General features: G+C 37.0%; 1 protein-coding gene across 2 annotated transcripts in view; it reads left to right on the plus strand.

Moving 5' to 3' along the window:
- ANO4 (anoctamin 4) overlaps positions 1-19,751 on the plus strand; it is a 195,096-nt gene that overhangs the window by 116,436 nt on the left and 58,909 nt on the right. For both annotated transcript variants that reach the window (XM_079305168.1, XM_079305169.1), the window contains 2 exons: positions 15,573-15,673; positions 18,686-18,730. In XM_079305168.1, the coding sequence (XP_079161294.1) occupies positions 15,573-15,673; positions 18,686-18,730 (146 nt within the window). The remainder of the gene's footprint in view (positions 1-15,572; positions 15,674-18,685; positions 18,731-19,751) is intronic.

Below are 19,751 nucleotides of genomic sequence, written 5' to 3' on the forward strand. Positions count from 1 at the left end.
AGGACTCCAGGCCCTCTCATTGTCTGATTTTCTTTGTTTTACAGGGTTGAGCCAGAGGTGGAGCAAGTGCACATTTGGTGCTCTATGTCTTGGATTAACTGCATTTCAGTTGTGGCAACAGGAAAAAATAGAAGTAGTCAATTACATCAGCACTCCACTTTCTTGAAAAAACCCTTTCCGTTTATGGGTCTCTGGGCCCAAATGGAATGCAGAATTGTTCACTGCATGTTTACGTATTTGTTTCTTGCTGCTTGAGTGGTAATGAAGTGGTGCTGTAAATGAAGTTTAAAAAAGCCTGACCTGAGGGAAAATGCTTCTGAGATAGCCACACTAACTAAAACTTCAGGCAGTTAGTCATGTCCTCCGATTAACGTCTTTCCTGGTTTACAAAACTCTCTTCTGTGCACAAATTATCTTTTATTTTGTTGTCTGAAACCTCTTGAAAGAATATGTAGAAGTACATTTTAGACAAAACAATATGAAAAACTTTTTGCTTCCCTGTGGAGGTCTTCATGGTACTCTACTTGCTACTCTTTTTAGGTACAGCTTGTTTTTGTTAATAAACTCTAATAGACCTTTCCATTTATAACAAGATTGATTCCCCTTTCTTAAAATATAACTTTTTCTTACTTTTTAGCCTAAAAGCCATCTCTTACACCTTTTTAACTTCAAAATTTTTCATAAACAATAAAGCCTCCACGGCAAAAATGTAGATAGGAGAAGAACAAAATGGAGACATACATCTGGAAACCATGACTCTATACTTTGTCTTGCAATATGCAAAATGCATGTCCAACTCCTCAAGAAATTTGTCTTTTCATATTTAGACTTTTGCATCTTTTTATGCCCTGTAAGTTAGTGATGTATTCTGTGACCTCATTTTCTGGAGAATGTGGAGAAGCTTCAGAGTGCTGGTGGGAAGGCACATCTGAAGGTCAACTTCGTGTCTCACCAGTGCTAGATCAGGATGGTCATGGCTTTTTTCTGTAGAATTCTATAAATTTTCTATAGATGGCCCTTCATCACCAGAGTTCTTGAAGTCGTACTGTGAGTGCTATTGCTACTGGAAACTGTGACTTTCTGAGACAAGATTTTATTAAAGAAATGTCCTGAAACAGCAGTGGAGAGGATAGAAGCTGTGATTTTTAGAACATTCCAGGTCGATGTTCTTGTGCAAATTTATAGATTTTATCATTAGCTTCAGAAATTCACAGGAGAGAAGAATTCAAGTAATAAAAGTACTGACCAAATTCAAGAGGCCTTTTAAAGTACAGAGGACACTGGTGGCTTTGTTATTTAAAAGTCTGCATTTCCCTATGTCCTCTCTGAAGAATTAATAGGGTGGGATGGGAGAAATGGATGGCAGCCAAGGCCTTATAAAATGCTCTGAATCAAATGCTGCTGGCTGTGATATGTCCCAGACAGCTGAGCAGTGCACTGGAGGCACTCATGAAGGTGTGGTTGTAGGAAGTTAACACATCTCTGCTACTGCAAACTTGATGTGGATGGTGAGGAAGGTAACAGGAGTCCAGGGAAAAGAAGGTGGTTGTACTGCAAAGCCCCAAGAGGTTAAAAAAAACAAAAACCAACATATTGAATGTAGCTGTTGACAATGTACATAATCTGACTAGGTTGGAATAAGCCCTTAATATGCATCAGTTCATCTCGTTCTGAGGAAAATAGAGCAAATTAATTACACCTTGAAGGTGCCTGTTCCTCTCCATTGCAGACATCTAAACTTAGTTGCCCTGAATCACACCTGTGGTGTTTGCTCCTTGGGAGAAAGCCTTCAGGGAACTTCTCAGGATCAGTGAGCTTAGAGGTGTGCCAGTGTTTTGATACAAATATAGTGGCCTACCAGTGTCCAGCAGGAGAAACTGGGTCAAATACCTGTCACACACGAACTACTCAAGATTAAGCCTTTCTGTTTGTCCTCTGTCCAGGTGTTATCTGTAGGTTTATATTAATAGATCTGTGGATTGCAAGATCATCCCCAGTACTGGTGTAATGTAAAGTATACAACTAATGGAATTGTGTGACAACTGAAAATTTCCATTCTAAAACCCCCAAGCTATGGAATGGATTAATGTTTCTGCAGTTTTTCCATTATTTGGCATTTTTTGTTCTTTTCTGTTTTGACTGGGAATTGATGGCTGCTTGCCATGCCTATTTATATTTCCATCTTGGGCTGGTTATTTGTCTGCCTTGTGAAAGGAAACACAATTCATGTCTCCTACCAATGTATTATTCCAGCCAAAAGGCACAATACAAAAATTATTTGGGAAAGGTGAGTGCATCAGAGTTTTGGGAAAGTGGAATATTTAGAATGGTGGTGAAAAAGCATAAGAGGACACTAGGATCAAAATGTGGAGACATATCTACATTAAATCAAATCAGAGATGTAAGAAAAACCCCCTTCTCATTGAATAGCTCCTACTATAAAAACGTGACTGTAAAATCTCTTTGGAAATACAACACAAACCCTTAACATCTTGAAACAATTGTTCTATATTTATGGAGAATGTCTTAACATAATGCAGCAAAGGAGAAAGGCAAGGAATTCATAATCACAGTATAGATTAGAGTCAGCAAAGAGTTTTAGCTGAGGAAAGAAAATATTTTGAATATGTGAAAATATTTCATTTAAACAGATTCAGTATTAAATACCTGATATTAAAATGCTGGGCTAGCTGTTAGAAAAGTTATCTTTACAAAGGAGAAAACATATAATCCAGTGAAATACCAAAACATACTATTTTTTAAGGACATTTTTTTAAACTAAATCAAAGTGAAAATTTTCACGTTTCCTGACGAGTTTTTAGAAACCTTGTCCAATTTCCTCCATTTTCATAAAACTTATTCAGTCTGGTGTTGCAGCAAAATACTTTTCTCTCTTAAATGGCATCACAGCTGATCACTGGAATGTTCATATGGGACATACCTCACTAGCAAAGGTTTTATATACTGTCTTCTTAATTAATTTCATAGATTCCTTGTAGCCTAATTTCCTAAACTCATGACTAGATTCTTAATGTAGAAACAATCTAAGAGAGTCATTTGCAATCAGAGTCTCTGGACCAGCATTTTAATTCATGTGACTACAGAAAGGAAAAATTAGATCAACAGCCTTGGGTGTAGTGCTGGGCCACAATTTGGTTCAGGTCTCATCAGGATGTACATGAACATGAACAGATTGCTTGCACTTACAATCCTTATCCTGTGTTCAGAGATTATCACAGTCAGTTCCTAAAATTCCTATAGCAAAAATGGGAATATGAATATGTGTCAGGTTTTCTTGAACACCTAGGATTTGTATTTTCTAAACAGTGCATATGCATCTCTCTAATCAGCTGACAGACACTGTAACTCTAGAGAGAAGAGCACTGTCAAAATATCCAAAAAGCACTGATCTCTTTCATTGTGTTACTCTTGAGTTCCTAGCCTCTTGTAGATTGAGTTGTTTTAAGTGTATGCCTCTAACATCTAAATTTTGATCTTGAAGCCTATAAAAACTGAAGATCTCAGAAAACAATTCAAAGTAAAATAATAAAATATTCCACAGTAAGTAAAGCACACAGATACTGTCGAAACTCTGAAGGATATTGCATGTGTTTGAAGAAACTTATGCTTTTAATACCACTTTTGCCTGAGTCCTCTGTGATTTCTATCAAATAGCTCTTTATTGATTTTAGTATGGTGAAAGCAAAATATGTGTGTATGGATGTGGACAAAGAATTTAAGAACCATCTCTGCCTTCTTGACAGGGTTTATTACAGTAATATCCACATGAGAGCATAAATATAGGGCTTCTCCTTTTATCCCAGGCTAAGCATTCTCAGCTACTCATATATTCCTTACAGCCCAACATGCCAAGTCCTAGAAATGATTGTATGGTGTTAGATAAGATCTGACCTAAACCTCCTCTGCTACAATTTAATACAGTTATTTCTTTCCTGTTTGAGAAGAAAAATGAAGTGCAGTTCATTCCTTTCCTATTCATAATTATTTGTTACTTTTTTTTTAAATGTTACTGTAGTCTCTGCTTAGCATTTTCATTGGTGTTCTGAATTCCATCTGCATTTTGAACAATCTTTTTCCCCTAGGTCAAGTTTCCCAAAACTCTTTACCATTCTTATTGTCCTGCTCTGAACTTCCTTTAATTAATTCATCTATTTCTTACTCAGGCTGTGCTTTTGCCCCTGCTGAACAGCTATACAAAATAAAGGACTAGGGAATTTGAGTCCTGTATGCTCTTATTTTGATTTTTTGTTTGTTTATTTTTTTTTTTTAATCTTCATGTGCCTTACCCTAGTCCAGCTTATGTTGCTGGCTTCTCTTCTTGATTCTAACAGTGATATTTTGCATGTTCATCTTTTCTGCATTTACCTTTCAGCCACCTCTCTATCTACAAGAATATGTTTGTCAGACATTAGAGTGTAACATGAGAAGCCTTTTACCTAAGCACAGAGCACAGTTTCCCCCTCCCCCATTTTCCTTTGCTCTTCATTATACAATAAAAATATTCATATGTTAGATAAGTGAATCACTTTAGGCATTTGGTGACATTTCCAACATTAGACTTTCTATTTTCTTGTCATGTTACTGCCATTGCACTTTCAACCAACGATGCACAGTGGTGATGATTGCTCAATTGTTACCCAGAGCTCTTTCCTTATTAGTGTTTTGATATTTTCCTGTTAACCTTTCATGTTTTAAAGGGGAGATGGCATCTGTGTTAGATGAGCTTTTCTCTAACTTAAAATCTGCCAGAAAAAGAATATTTTAAAGTTTTAAATTTTCTCCTATTTTGTGCTTAAATACCATCTGGACAAAGGAAGAATTCCCCACATTCTTGTTCCCTTGGCAGTTTGGGAAATTTAGTACGTGTCTATTTTATATAAGTTTCCTCTAGTTTGAAAGTTAGGATGACTTCCTGTTACTTTTTCAAACTGAAGTTTTAAAAACCAGAGATTTGTAATCTGTTGTGCTCCAGAGGCTGCCATTGGCAGAGATGTGACATTGGAGCTGCTTCCATTGTACATCACACACAGCCAGGATGATGGGCAGGATTACCTGCCCTCTGTGGTGGTGAGAGGAACCTCCTAAGAGAAATGTGACTTTGACTGATTAGGAGATAAGCAAGCAAGATGCAGATGGGATTCTGGAGGAGGGAACAAATATACCACTGGGAGAAGTATTTGTCAGTTGTGTTTCTGGATATGTGTGTGTAAGACACAAGAAAGAGGGAGGGGGACTTGCTTTGAGCTGCAGAAATTAGTTAATTTTTGTAATTTTATAATCTTTCTGTTTTTGAAGAGCAATAGGTCAATTGCGGACAGTAGGGCAATAACATTATTTTAGAAAAGAAATTCACCAGCTGGGCTACTGTGATGATAACAATCCAATTCAAAGCATTCAGTCCCTAGTACCAAAAACTAGGAGAGCTATGTGTCATGCAATTTTAATACCATTTCTTTCCTAACCAATTCACCACTCTCCTCTGACATTCAAAAGAGGTTATGCATGACAGTGTATGCGTGCTTGTACAGCACAAGTAATTACAGTGACTCTGCAAAGTTGCATTAAGTGATGCAAAGCCCATTTCTACACTACATTTCCTGGACACACTGGATGTTATATTTTAAATATTTGACAGGAACAACAGCCTGCAGTGTGTGTGCAATCATAATATCCCTAAGAAGTAGTTTGTTGAGGTAGTGTTCTGCAATTTGCAAAATCTTCCCTGCTGTCTAGCAATGTAGTACTAATGGAATTTCCCTCCAATTTTAAAATATCTTTTATAATATTCATTGGGCCCAAAATGTTGTGTTTTTAAGAAAATTCCTTTCAAAAATGATTATTAGCTGTAGAGCTTTTGATGTATGAGCCATATTGGTTTATTTCAAAAATTATCCAATGGAATTATAATTTTCCTGTCAGGAAATCTTTATAATAGAAGCAAATATCTGTAATAGTGCATCCATTTATAAAGAGCTTGAAAAACTGGGAATATTAAGTGAAGTGAGGTCTTAATTTTATTTCCAAATACCATTTTTACACTTCCCTATAGAAGATAATGAATGCTTATTGCTGTAAGCATACTCTTTACAGAGGTGCAGTAGATGAGAATTTCAATTCTACTTCAAAATTTTTCACTGAATAGTTCCAGAGGTACAAATTTGTAACTTCTGTTTCACTTTTGGACTGTGAATTCTCTGCTGCAGCTCTGAGAGGCACAGCCCTTATAAAAAATGGGCAAAATATTACCCCTCCCAAAAATGTAGAAATATTTATCAATAGATAAAAAGGACATTTGTACTTTGCTAAGCTGAAACAAGCTGTCTTTTGTAAGCTGGGGGCTCCTTAAAGACAATAATGATTAGAGAAAGACTAGTGTAGTATTGTCTATTAAGCAAAGAATCTTCATTATGACAGTCTGCATAGTACAAATGAATTTAAAAAGGGGGATTCTTTGCATGTTATTTTTGGCCTTCATTTCACAGCACCATAGAGATCTCAAAATTCAGAATTTTTCTGCAATTTCAGGGCTAGTAGCATCACTTTGCAATATATGCAATCAGATCAAAACTAATGTTATTTCATGTGATAGTGATGTTGTCTTTTGAGAAAGAGAGGACTTGTTTGTTTTCTGCAACTCCTCTTATTAAATCTGCATGTCAGAGCTCCAAACTAGGAGGGAAAATCCTCTCTGTGCTCTATCACATTTATCTGAACCATTAAGATACTGAGCTCCATCTGGTGCTGCTCTGCTCTTCGGTGTCAAACAGGAGGTGTTTTCATCCAGCACCTTATGTTATGTAGGCACACTGGGAGCAGCAATAATTGATCAATAGCAGAGTTCATGTTTAGGTGTCTGCCTTGACAATTCATTGTGCCGTGTATGGGCATTGCTTTATCACAATAAATTAGAACAGTCCGAAGGAAATTCGTAATTTGCCCTTGTCATACCTCGACCTTGTTTCATTTGCTGTGTGTCTAACAAATGAGGGGATTTGTACACAGATGCACAAAGGACCCAGAGCTTTGCCTTCTTATTAAAATATAATAGAAATATAATAGAGATATTATGTATTTCAATTTTGTCTTGTCTCCAGTCAGATTCTAATTACTCTATCTTTGCTTAAGATGTGGGCTTTTTCTTCTGTTTCTGGTGTGTGGGTTTTTAACATCAAATGATCTAGTTGCATTCAGAGGTCAAATTACTTAGAGCTTAGCTGAGCAGGCAGGTGAAAAATCATGTACACCATCAATTATTAGAAATTTCTACTCTGTGATAAACCATGAGATTTCTTTTTATGATCAACATGAAACTGTGGCTTCCTGAAGACAATACACCAAGATGGATTTGCCTTCATCTCTTGGGGTCTTTTATTTAATTTTTTGTGGGAAGTCTTATACAGCCAGAGTATGGTTTGGGATTTAAAAGAAGGTCAATCTATCTAATTATTTTAACCTGAATTGTGAACTCAATAGTGGTAATCAAGCCTACTCTCACCATCACATTTTGCTTTGGAAAGAACTTCCCTTTTGTGTAGTAATGGTGGAGTATCTGAAGAAATGGCTGCTCTACCATATGCTTTGGCATATTTACAGAACAGCTTTCCTTGTAAAATTTTGTTTGCATCCTTTTAGTATATCAGATCTCTTGAGTACCTTAGTAAGACAGAATGCAGTTGCTCAGAAATTCACTTTGTCTATCTTATTAAAGAAATATAATGACTGCGTAACAGTTTGTATAAAGGGGAAGAATAAACAAAAAATGGCGTGCTCATGTTTCTGCCTTTAAATGAGGAAGACAGGAAAGTTTTGCAGCAATGATTTTGAACAATGTGGAATGAATTATTAGAAAATGGCTCCTTAAACTCTTTCTGATTCTAATAATCCTTGCAGTAAAAGATGAGTAAGGCATAGAAAACTAAGATATTAGTCAAACAAGCATTTGAGTCACCCAGACCAGCAGAGTTTATGTGTTTATGGGTTAACTGGTAGAGTTGTGAGAAAAAGATTCACATTCTTCACATGCATCTTTCCCCTTCATTTAGCTGGATCTTGGTTTTTCTTTGGTGCTCTCTCTTCCCTGGAAAATAAAAAGCTGCATAAAGTTTGAGGAGCAGTCAGTGTGCACTACCATGATTTTCCTGCAGAGCAGAGACACATGTGTGTCCTGCACAGCCAGGAATGGTGCAGAAACCCACCCAGGTGCTGCCAGTCGATGCAGTTATTCTAGTCATGCCAGCATGGGATAGCACTTGAGATAAAGATCTATGCTAACAAGCATATGTATCACCCCACTGCTTCTCCTACAGCATGGGCTAACACCTCTGCCTGCAATTACTCATGTGGTGGATATCTAGCTGGCTTGAAGAATGTGGGGCTTGTGTCATGTGGACTGAACTGAACTGAACTGACAGTGACCTTAAGAATAGTCTCTTCCACAGCTGTGCTCTTCTTGAGCATGTCTCCCTTTAGAAAGAATTCTAAGTTGCACCATCAAATGCAGAGGTGTATTGTCACTGTCAGACTAGGAATAGCAAACACAGCAATACACATGACTTCTTCCAAGGCAGTAGAAGAAGTGTTTTATTGAAAGGCCACCTCACTTATATAGGATAGATCGTGCAATACAGAATAGAAAAGGCACATTGGTCTGAGAAGGCAACACCTCTTTGAAAACATGCTTTCTGCAAAGCATCACACAGCACAGGCACGGCTCTGTGATCAACAACAGGTGTTAATCTGTGTTATTCATTCCTCCTTCTCTTGCTTATCTCTGAGAAAAGTCCCCACCCTGGGAAAGATCTGAGCTGGAGCTGAGGAAGCCAACAGCCTGGGAAAAATCCAATTTGGCTTTTTCCCTGAGCCTTCATCAGTGTCCACAGTGTATAGAGAGCTGCAGGGCAGTTCACTGCATCCTGGGAAGTGCAGGTGCTCAAAAGATTTTGTAGTCCAGTCTGATAGTCATATACGTATTTCTTGTCTTCCTTGATTGTATGAGCTGAGAAACAAGGCTCTGGAGAGGGAGTGGAGCAGCCAAAGAACTTCACACTGCTGGAGCATGGGCAGGTGCTCAGAACCTGGGCTGCTGCCAGCATTTCTGCACCCACATGGAAGCTCAGCTGTGGCCTTTCTGCTCAGACATACTCTGGTGCCCAGAAAGGTTGAGGGTCTGCAGCCACAGAGGTATTCAAGATGCCACAAACCACTCTAATTGTCCCTGCCTAGGGCAGGAGATTGACTGGATGGCTTATATTATTCTATGATGCAATAAGCAGCTTATTCAGTTTTTTCTAGGGTTTTTTTCAGAAAAAGCTATCATAAGCCTGCCTGCATTTTTGTGTGTTTGATCAATTATCATGTTTGTGAAATTAACTGTTGGACACAAAATAAATTGCCTTTTTCTTTACCAAAGCAATGTTTTTCCAATAAGCCTCTAAAAGCAAACATGAATATTTAATGAACAATTCATTAAATTTAAGTATTTTCCACCTAAAAAATTTATTAATGAGAAATAAATCCATATTGGAAAAAACACCTGCTTTATGTTTTACTCTTGGGATAAATTCATAAAGGAAGCTACCTTATAAAGTGTACTTTAATTGTGTGATGTATTTGTAATGGCCTGTGATGTCAAAAGTAAAATAATGTACTTGAAAGACCTTTCTTCAGCCCATAGAACAGCCAAAAAGGTTTGATGATGTCAGCTATCACTGTATAGAATATTAACTTTTTTAATCTAAAATTTGATCCCATAACTGATGTTTTATGTAAAGCGACAAATTCAAATACTGTTTCCATAAGTAAAAATTAATTATTCTGCCCAGAGATTTAGCTATCTGCATTTTAAAACCAGCAAATAATGATTTCACAAGTTTACATTAATTTTCCAGTCCAGAGAAATTAAAAGATATTGGCCAGATAAAATCCATATTATTAGCTATTTCATCACAGAGATCTTACCCAGATGGGTCTAACCTGTATTCCTTCAGTATTTGCTGATGGAATTATCAAGAAATGTTTTATCATTACCTCACAGTCATATCAACCTTTTCCATTAAGATGGTCATGCTGCAGATATTTCCAATACTCTTCTCTCAGAAGTGCAGTCCAAGTCAGAGTTTGCATGGTTGATTTACTACATCTAAGTTATCTTGTTGGGAGATCCATTCTGTGGATTTAGATGACATTTGTTGGAATTAAACACTTCCTTCTGATGCTGTTTCTTATCCTAAAGGAATTTATATTTCTCTACTGCAGATTGTGAGCTCATCATGGCACAGTAAATTTGAACAGTGAGATAGTATTTGCATTTTACTTCAACTCAAGTAACCTACCCTGTTCTTGAGGCTGTCCTCCCACCCACATATTTTTGTCTACATAGAAGGACATTGCAAGCATTGCCCCTTGTTCTGTTCCAGAATTGAGATCCTGTCAAATGCTGCCAGAAATTAGGCACTGTAACAATGACACCTGCTCTGAGCTGGATTAGATGACACATTGCCTGAATGCTGGCAGGAAGCAGCCACCTGCCTGCATTACTAACTCCACTGGAGCAGAACCTCTGCAAGTACTTTGCAAAATAAAAACAAAGCTTTACTTCATCATCACGTTTTGTCATGAGATTTCACAGAAAAATCTACAGTTTCTTGCAAGTCAAAGGCTTTTTAATATCCTAATTAAAATGCAAACAATAAATTCCCCTAAACTCGTGCTTTGATTGAAAGTACATGTGGCATGTGAAAGTACATGAAAGATATTGGCACTGTTACTCATTAGGTTCCTCAGAAGCATGAACCTGGAGGCTAATGTTTGTGATTATGCAGTATTTTCCTTGAAACCAGACATAAATTGGCAGTATCTAAATAATTGCCCTGTGGTAATGTATGCACTAGAAAAATATTGGCAGAATATACTTTCTGTTTTTCCAGCTCTGTGGAATTGCCCACTTGAATTCACATTTACTTTGGTTTTGCAGAGGAAGAACAGTTTAATCAACTAAAATTTGCTGGGGTTTGTTTTTCCACTTAATTCATTCCACATGGCAAATCAATCTGTGCTGTTAAGCAATTCTCAAAAACGGTGTAACATGTAATAGTTACTATTTACTACACTGCACTCAGACACCATAAAGAGCTAGATTACAGAGAGAATTGTTACTAGAGGAAGTATGTTGATTTTGTCTCCTTTTCTTTTTTTCCCTGCATTATGTTCTTATCAGAAATTATCTAGATTTGTCAAAATGTAAAGAACTGTTTCTGTTCTGGCTTTTTAACTTACTTTGTAAGTTTGTAACATCTTCCTAAACTAAGTGGTATTAATTCTGGTTGTTGAATCTGTTTCAAAATCTTACTTATCTCATTTTACTTTTACAAGGAAGGCTTTTAAAGGTGAAGAGAGACTCAGCCTTGAGAAATTTTCTCTTAAATGATGATAGGGAAAACACCTTAATGGTAAATCCTGACCTTTTTTCTAAGTTATTGTTTTGCATACATGAATGAAAACCTGCCTAGTAGTCTCAAGGCAAATGAACAATGGCACCATTCAATTGGAGATGCTGTAATTTTAACCTTCTTCAAGGTTATGTGCTGTGAATAGGTTTTCTCAACTTTCTTAACTTTTAGACTCAAGAAATATTTATATCAAGGTGAGTACCTACAGCTGCTTTTGTCTTAAAATGACTTGACAATATTGTTGATGATGAACTAAAACTAGCAAGGAGGAGAATGTTCAAGGGGTATTTTACAAAAGATACTAATCTTTAGCCTTAATCCTGGAAGGCAGCTTGCAAATACAGCAAAATATGGGCTTTTCAAGAGACATTCTATCTCAGCATAACTCTGCTTCTATTCAGACTAGCAATGATAAGTTCAGACTGAGCAGAGTCAGGACGATGGCAAACACATATATATTTAAATTCTGCCATTACAATGTTTGCAGGAATACATGGGAGTTTAGTAGCCAGGATTAACCAGCAGCTAGCTCGCTTTAGGAGAACACAACCTGACCTTTACAAGCTTTCCTCTACCTGGCTGATGACTGTAACTCACCACAGGAGGTGTTTCTGCTTTTACAGTTACATAAATGGCCCATGGTTTAGGCTCTTTCACTCCTTACATAGTGATACTGGAGAAGAAAGTGTGGTTTTGTTTTTAAATATGGTTGCAGTTGATTGGATTTCATTGGGAAATAGGAATGTCTTTATAAACCTGATGGTTAAATAGAACGGTAGTCTTGCCAGAGGGGCAAGTATATAATATGTGCACATATAGAACTGCCTGTATTCTAGGGCTGGCAGCAATGATATGGTAATAATGTTGTTTGTCATTGAAGCCAAAATCTATATTGACTATCTGTAAGCCAAACTGGTAGAATTAATTCTACCATGCAATCCTATTTTGAAGACCAGGTCAATTAAACTAAGTATACCTTGCTACCATTTCTCAATGAGAATAACAATTAAATACAGTTCTTGTAATAAATAAGGGTTTTTTAAAAGGAAAATAAGTCTAGAAAGTGGTAGTTTTAAGCCAACATTTCTCTATAGAAGAGAGCAGTTATTCCATGGAAAATATTCTTTTCTCCAACCAGTATCAGGCTGTGAAATCTCTGCCTGTATAGATATTCTGTACTCAATGGGACAAGTCCCAGCAGGCTGATCTTAGCTCGTCCTGCTCTGGCCAGAGGCTTAGCCCAGATGAACCCAGGAGGTTCCTTCCACTCAAGATGAGTCTGCATTTGTCAGATTCTGGGAAGTCTCTTGTCACCCTGGCTTTATGCTGCTCTGAAGACTGCTGAGAATGTTTGTTAGTGATCAGAAGGATACCATTTTTAATGGATGTTTCTCCTCAATAAATCAGTTCAAAACAACCAATTTATTTGAACATTGAACATTATTGCATGGTAATAACTATAACCATTGGTGCTGCAGGTCGATTCCACACATTTATTCCATTTCTGTGTTTGCCAGGTGTTTTATCTCATTGGTCTGCCCCCTTAATTCCTTTTCTTTTCTTTCTTTGTCATCTGGACATCACTTCATAGCAGATTACTCCAGTCAATAGTTGTCTTATTTAAGTTTCCAAAGGGAGTAATGTTACATTGATTTTTGTTTGCATGTTCCCATAATGTGAAATTGAGTTTACTTCTCCAAATCATTTAATGAGCCAACCCTTGAAAGTCAATTACAACTGAAGAATGTTCTTCTATTCTCAGTTAAAACATTTATAAGATGAAGGATAGTGAGTCTAAGTACTAACCTAACAAAAAGAGTTTAGGAGATTCTATTCACTAAAGTATTTTTATAATGAAGATGGTCTGCATGCTATCATTTTCCCAGATATTTTGTTTAGCTATTTATCCCTTAGATTAGGTGAGTGTGACATCTCATTCAATGTGTCCTCCATCTGAATTTGTTATTCTCTTTCCAGTCTTGTTTTTTGCAGCCTTGTTTTTCTCAGCCTTGCTTAGTGCCTTCCTTTATGAGCACATCATATGAGCAAACCCAAGAGAAATAGATTTTTATATTAATAATTTAGCTTTTTTTTTTTTTTCTGAATATAAGTGAACCTGCCAAGTGTATTTTGATTATATTTTCTGTTGGTTAGATCTTCTGTTGACAAAGTTGATTGTCATTTTGATGTGCCAACACTGCAAGATACAGAGTAAAAAATTATTCTTTAAACCTCTGCATTGTGATAACTATTTGGAAGGTTATCATCTTTCTGCATAAAAGCATGTAACACATAAGATACCAAATATAGATGGTGTTCACTTGTGAAACAGCATCTTCACAAGTCATGTTTGGCTCCCATATCTAGTACAGCTTAAACTACAATATGCTGGAAAATACCTATGAATTTCCTGTTTAACAGCCATCACTAAGTTTAGAAGTTGTTTTTATATATTTACTTAATTTCTCATTTCTTATTGGTGTGTCAGTAATGTAGTTTCTTTCTATATGTTGGGCTTTTTAGATGGTTCTTTTGAGTATTGGTGAATTTTGTTCTGTTTTGTTTTTTAATCCAAGCTGTTTATGACAAAATTGCCAATCCACTGCTGACTTAAATGCACCTTTGAGAGAGCAGTTTGCAGGAGATTTTTAGAGTGGCAGAATTTAGTTTTGGTTTTGTGGTATCGCCTTGCTAAATTCTTATGGGAAAATAAAAGCTAATTTGTGAGATGTACCTATAAAGAAAACATAATTAAAGCCTGATTTGGAATCCATAAAAGTCAGGGAAAGAGTGCAAGTGAATTCATTGTATCTGAAGCAAGTCTCTTGGGGGCATTTTGTTGCTGTTGTATCATGTTGTATTGAAGTATTTTTCAGAAATTTATCAGCAAAGAAGAAAGATTTTTTTTTCTACAGTTTTTAGCACCAGAAAGTAATTCGTTCCTTTATATGTCAAATCCATGTTTGCACCCCAGTAATATTTTGAGTATATATGTCTCTGTGTCCATTATGGTTCAATATTATATTTGTTTATACAATTTTAACTCTATAGTGATTGGGTTGGGATTTTGCATTGAGTGGTTGTTTTTTTCTTTGTTTTGGTTTTTGGTTTTTTTGCTTGTTTGTTTGTTTTGGAGTTTTTTTATGTGCTAAAGAAAATAATATATATGTATCTTAAATGCTGGAATTTCCATTCCTATCATGTCACAAACTAGTAACAGTTTATTAGCTACTCTAACGACATGGACATGCAAATTCAATAATTTCAGCATCAATCATGATAGTGGAGGGAGAGTGTAAAAAATACAAATGTCAGACTCCCACCCATATAGTCACAATAGTTTCCAGATAAACAATATCAGATTTAAGAATTCCTAGTAAGTCATGTTAACCAAGAATTTATGTGAGAAATATTGAGTATAAGACAACATCTAAAAAACTAGGAAATCATCCTCAAAGCTAACTAACAATTTTCTTGCCTGGTGTTCTGTCATCATATTTTCCTTTTCTCATACTAAGTACACCTTTACCTATTTCTTGGAATGTCATCTACTAGGTTGTCTAAAATTGTATTGTATGTAACTTCATAAAAATTTAATTAATATTAATTAGAATTTGAACATTTTATTATCATGTGGCTCCCTGTGTTCTCACATCAGCTTCAGCCAAACATGATGTAGCTTTCTTGCAGAGCATTGTGTCTCCTCCTGAGTGCCAACAGAGCTAAATTCCTTCTCTTCTCCTCTTTGCTGCACATCCTCTGGTCTCTGCCAGACAGCTTTCTGTTAGTAGCAGCCATGCTGATGTGCAAGACCTGCATAAGGTTCTCTCCATGTTATATACCCTCATCTAACCTACAGATGCATCTGTCTGCCCTCCATGTCCTCTTTTCCATGTAAAGGATGCACACATGCAGGCCAGAAGGGAGTCCCAGCATTCCTTTCAGGACAGCAGAAGGAAAATGAGTTGACAAAATACTGATACAACATTTCAAGAAGAATAAGGAATGGGGAAGGGTGACACATCACACTGACCATGACTGTAGCTTCTTTCTTTTTTGCTTGAAAAAGTAAGCTCTGGTGGCTGTTTTGTTTCTCTTTTACAGTCATCCCTAACAAACAGTGACATCATCTTTGTGAAACTGCATGCCCCTTGGGAGGTCCTGGGCAAATATGCTGAACTAATGAATGTAAGAATGCCTTTCAGGTAGGTGTAGCTGTATTTTGTCTCAACCTCCAAAGCCATACTGTAAACTTAATGTGAGAACAACACCAAAAGACCTATAGAAAGTATAAATGGAGTTCCTTAGATACCACATGCATTGCTGTTTCTTGTTAAAGCCTACAATTTCAGTACAATACTGGTTAGAGATTAAGATGGGCTGTAGCAGTGCAGCTGTTTTCATGGGGTGTTCTGTCCTTAGGCCCTTTAACCCCTTCAATGCTGGAGCCCCCTGCATACTTGTGCGCTGCTGTTTTTTAAATGGACATTTCATTGAAATCAATGGGAGGTCGAGAAGATCCAGGTACGTAAGGCAGCACAGAAAGTGCATGTCTGTTCCACGTATCTGGTATGCACCTGTCAATTGCTTGTATAGTATGTAATTAGTATCCCATAAATAAGTATAAATAACTATCTAATCTAATAGGAAAACAATTTAAGCTATAAAAGCTGTTTTCCAGGAGAAAATAGAGAACTTATATTAAATCTGATAACCAGATTAATTCCACACTGAAATTCAGGTTATTTTTATCATTGATTAAATATTTTTTGCATGTTGGGCTCTGAAATTTTCTGCGTGGTGTATTGCTTTTACTCTGCTGGTTATCAGAAGTTTTAACGTAGGATTAAGACTTCCACTGGAACTGACCACAACCCATGAACTGAGGGGCCTTGATTCTTCTTTCAATTAGCAGTGTTTGCAATATCAAGCTCCATTGATTTTAGTGGAATTACTCCTGAACAAGAAAAGAATCAAACCCAGAATATGCAACTAGTGAGCTGGTCCCTTTGTAGGATTCCTTCTGGTTTTTTTCTTACCTAAATATGAAAAATGCCTCAGGTATGAAACACCCTGTAGCAGTAGAGAACTCATAAGGTAAAATGGATATGTATAAAGAACAAAATTGCAGGCTTATTTTATATTTATCTTGTTTTCATTTTCACAGCAAATCCTCAACTGTTCTACCTTGTGGTTTCATTGCTAGAAAGAAAATTCTAAAAACAATCACAAAGCTTTGCAGGATAGTAATATTCTTTTTAAAAAGTGTTCTAGACACAGAAACAATGGATTAGGCCACAAGTGTGTCTTCTTCAACTTCTGTGGCATTCCTTGAGATGGACCCACTCTGGCAATACAATGAGGTCTCATGGTTCAGAAATACACCAGGAACTCTGAATTCAGTCATGGAGCAGCTTGTTCTTTCCTGATCACTCAGCAAAGTAGATGTCATACAGACTATATAGAAAGCTTTGAAAATACTGAGGTTTTCTTGACCTGCTTCAGGATCATGGCTTCGTTCTTTCCACACCCATAGACAGAGAATTACTACAGAAATCAGGGTAATTTACTAATGACTGCTGGCCAGGCTCTTCAATTTTGTATTAAAAACAACAGTACAGTTTACCATTTCAAAACAATTTTACAAAATGTCCACAAGTCTAGATGGTGTGTTTCCAGGTGCCTTTGTCTAAACCCTGGTTTTAAAAGATGCTGAATGCTTATTGCTCCTTATTAATCCTTGTAATTTTGCAAGGTCCATGCATCACTGAATGAAATCCTTGTTGTTTCAATGCAGGAGTGAAAAAGTGGTGGTTATCTCTCAATACTGAAAATCAAGAAGTGGATGGCATCTTCAGAAACACTTATCTTTGACATTTCTCTGTTCCTATTGAGTAGAGCAAGATAAATAACACTATCCAAAGAAGTCTGGCCAACATAAAATAGTTTTAAAAATTTTATTTTACCATCATGATATGAACTCTGATAACTAAAATGTCCAAAAGTTCTGAAAAATAACCTGGAATACTAACCAATTTTTTTTTTTGTAATTTATAAGCATTTAGTGCTGTCTTATTTTGAAGGACTTGTTTCCAAGGCATTAACTGCATTCCTACACTATATCTACTACAATATTTAGAACATGTGTGGTGTAAGCCTTCATATTCCAGAAGTGGTACGGTTCTGCACTGCATAATGGAACCTCTCAGAATACACAGAAACCACCTTGATTTAGCAATGACCTTCAGTGGATGACAAAGTCAGCCTCTGGAGGAGGAGATCAGAGTTTGGTCAGGCACCCAAATCTTCCAGAAAGGAGTATGAGTCCCAAATCCAACTCAAGAACCCTCAGATTTTCTTAACTCTCATGAGGATGCTCTCCCTGTGCTGAAGGCAATGTGTCAAATCCCAACAGCTGTGGTGTGATAGGCATCTGTGAGAAGAACAAGAGCTCCCAGCAGGGGAGTGGTGCAGGAGGTGGACTCCCTGTCCTGGATCTCCACAGGATGGTTAGGGGCTGCTCTGCACTGCAGGGCTGGCCAGGAGGCAGGCTGGGAGTGGGCTCAGCATGTGTCTGCTCGTCACCCCTTGTCTGCTCACTTGCTCTTCATTTGCTCTCACACACGGCTTATTGCACTGACAGCAGAAACCAGCCTGTATGCAGGGCAGAGGGAGAGGCTGCACACTCGGTGGGGGGCTGAGCACATGTGCATTTGCTTGTGTAGCCTCTATTCTGTTTCAAGTGGTGTTATCCCAACAGCAATCACCGACCCCGCTTGGTACTGCATGTGTTAGAGCATATTGCAGCATAAGGTGCAGCTTTCCTGGCTTTTCTAAGTGAGTCCCCCTTGTGTTTCACCAAATCCAGCTTTAATAACTCACTAGTAGACGTCATAATTTATCCATATTTGCATCAGTTCTATAGAATTCCTACAACAGTTTATGAACTCTGAAATAGAAACATCTTCGGATCCCCATCCTTCACACATGACAAATAGCAGAAAAGGAGGAGACAATGGGAAAATGATGACCTGGCAATTCAAATGCCACCAGTGTCTGTGTGGCTTCCTGTGACAGTTCTGTTAATCTCTCTTTTAGTCTCTTCCTCCACCTCTTACAGGCTTCTGTCTTCAATCTCCTTTCCTTCCTTGCTAGTTCATACTGTAACTGACGATGGGTTTTCTTCTCGACTGGCTTCATTTTTGCTGTTCTTCCAGGAGAAAAATCTATTACCTGCATCGCCGATACAAGTTCATGAATAGGTGAGTACAATTCTCATGCCAGTCCAGTTTATGCTCATTTGGACACAATAACAAAAATAATGGTTAAAGTCAAGCTGGATGGAAAAGTTTATCAGTTGTGTTTGTAGAAATGATGAAGGCAGTGGTTACATACTAGAACATCTGCAAAACAAACAAACAAACAAACAGAAATTGCATTTTTAAGGTATCTGCATTGTTAAAGAAGCAATTAATTTTATCAGTTTTGCCTTTTTTAGGAATAAGAAAATATTTTTCAACTGATGGAGTCTTCAAAGAAATAGAAGTATGTCAGTGCAAAAGCTGCATCTTCTTTCTGTGTAGCTCATAAGGGAGTTTATTGGGGTTAGAGTACCACACTTAACAGGGTTTTTTCATTTCCATGAACCTTGCTTACTTGTAATAGTGATGGCATTATTTATTTATTGCTTCCTCCATGGGATATATAGTACTTTGTTGGTAGATAGGAAGCCAATGAACCAAGCTCAAAAGATCTATTTTCCAAGAATCTTTGAAGTGCTTTCACTCAATTATTAAATACCTTTAAGGTTTTACTTGATGCCCAGTTTGTCTGACTTGATTCAATGAAACTCTTTCCCTGCAGCAGTTTGCATTTTCTTTTTGATATCTTGGAAAATTAAATGAAAATGTCTCTGAAATGCCTAAAAATTATACAGGCTTGGCAAAAACCAGATTATTTTTATAGCTACAATTATCTCTCTCACTGAATGTGGCATTTAAATGACATGGTACTGTTGAAGCAGTTTTCAAAGGGGTCTAGCCCCTGATCTGCTGCTTTACTGAGGTCATTGGAAATGTTCCCACTACCTTTTAAGAGAGGAAAATAAAATTTGAAAAATGTGCATTTCTGAGTAAACAGCCATACCATTTTGCACAACGTATTGGCACATTTATATCCATATTGAGATAATCATTCTGCAGTATGAGCATACTAAAAAGCATTTTGGATATTATGTCACAGTGAGCTCGTAACTTGGCAGCATTGATATCACATCATAGAATT

The sequence above is a fragment of the Erithacus rubecula genome, assembly GCF_903797595.1.
Source record: "Erithacus rubecula genome assembly, chromosome: 4".
Taxonomy (NCBI): Eukaryota; Metazoa; Chordata; class Aves; order Passeriformes; family Muscicapidae; genus Erithacus; species Erithacus rubecula.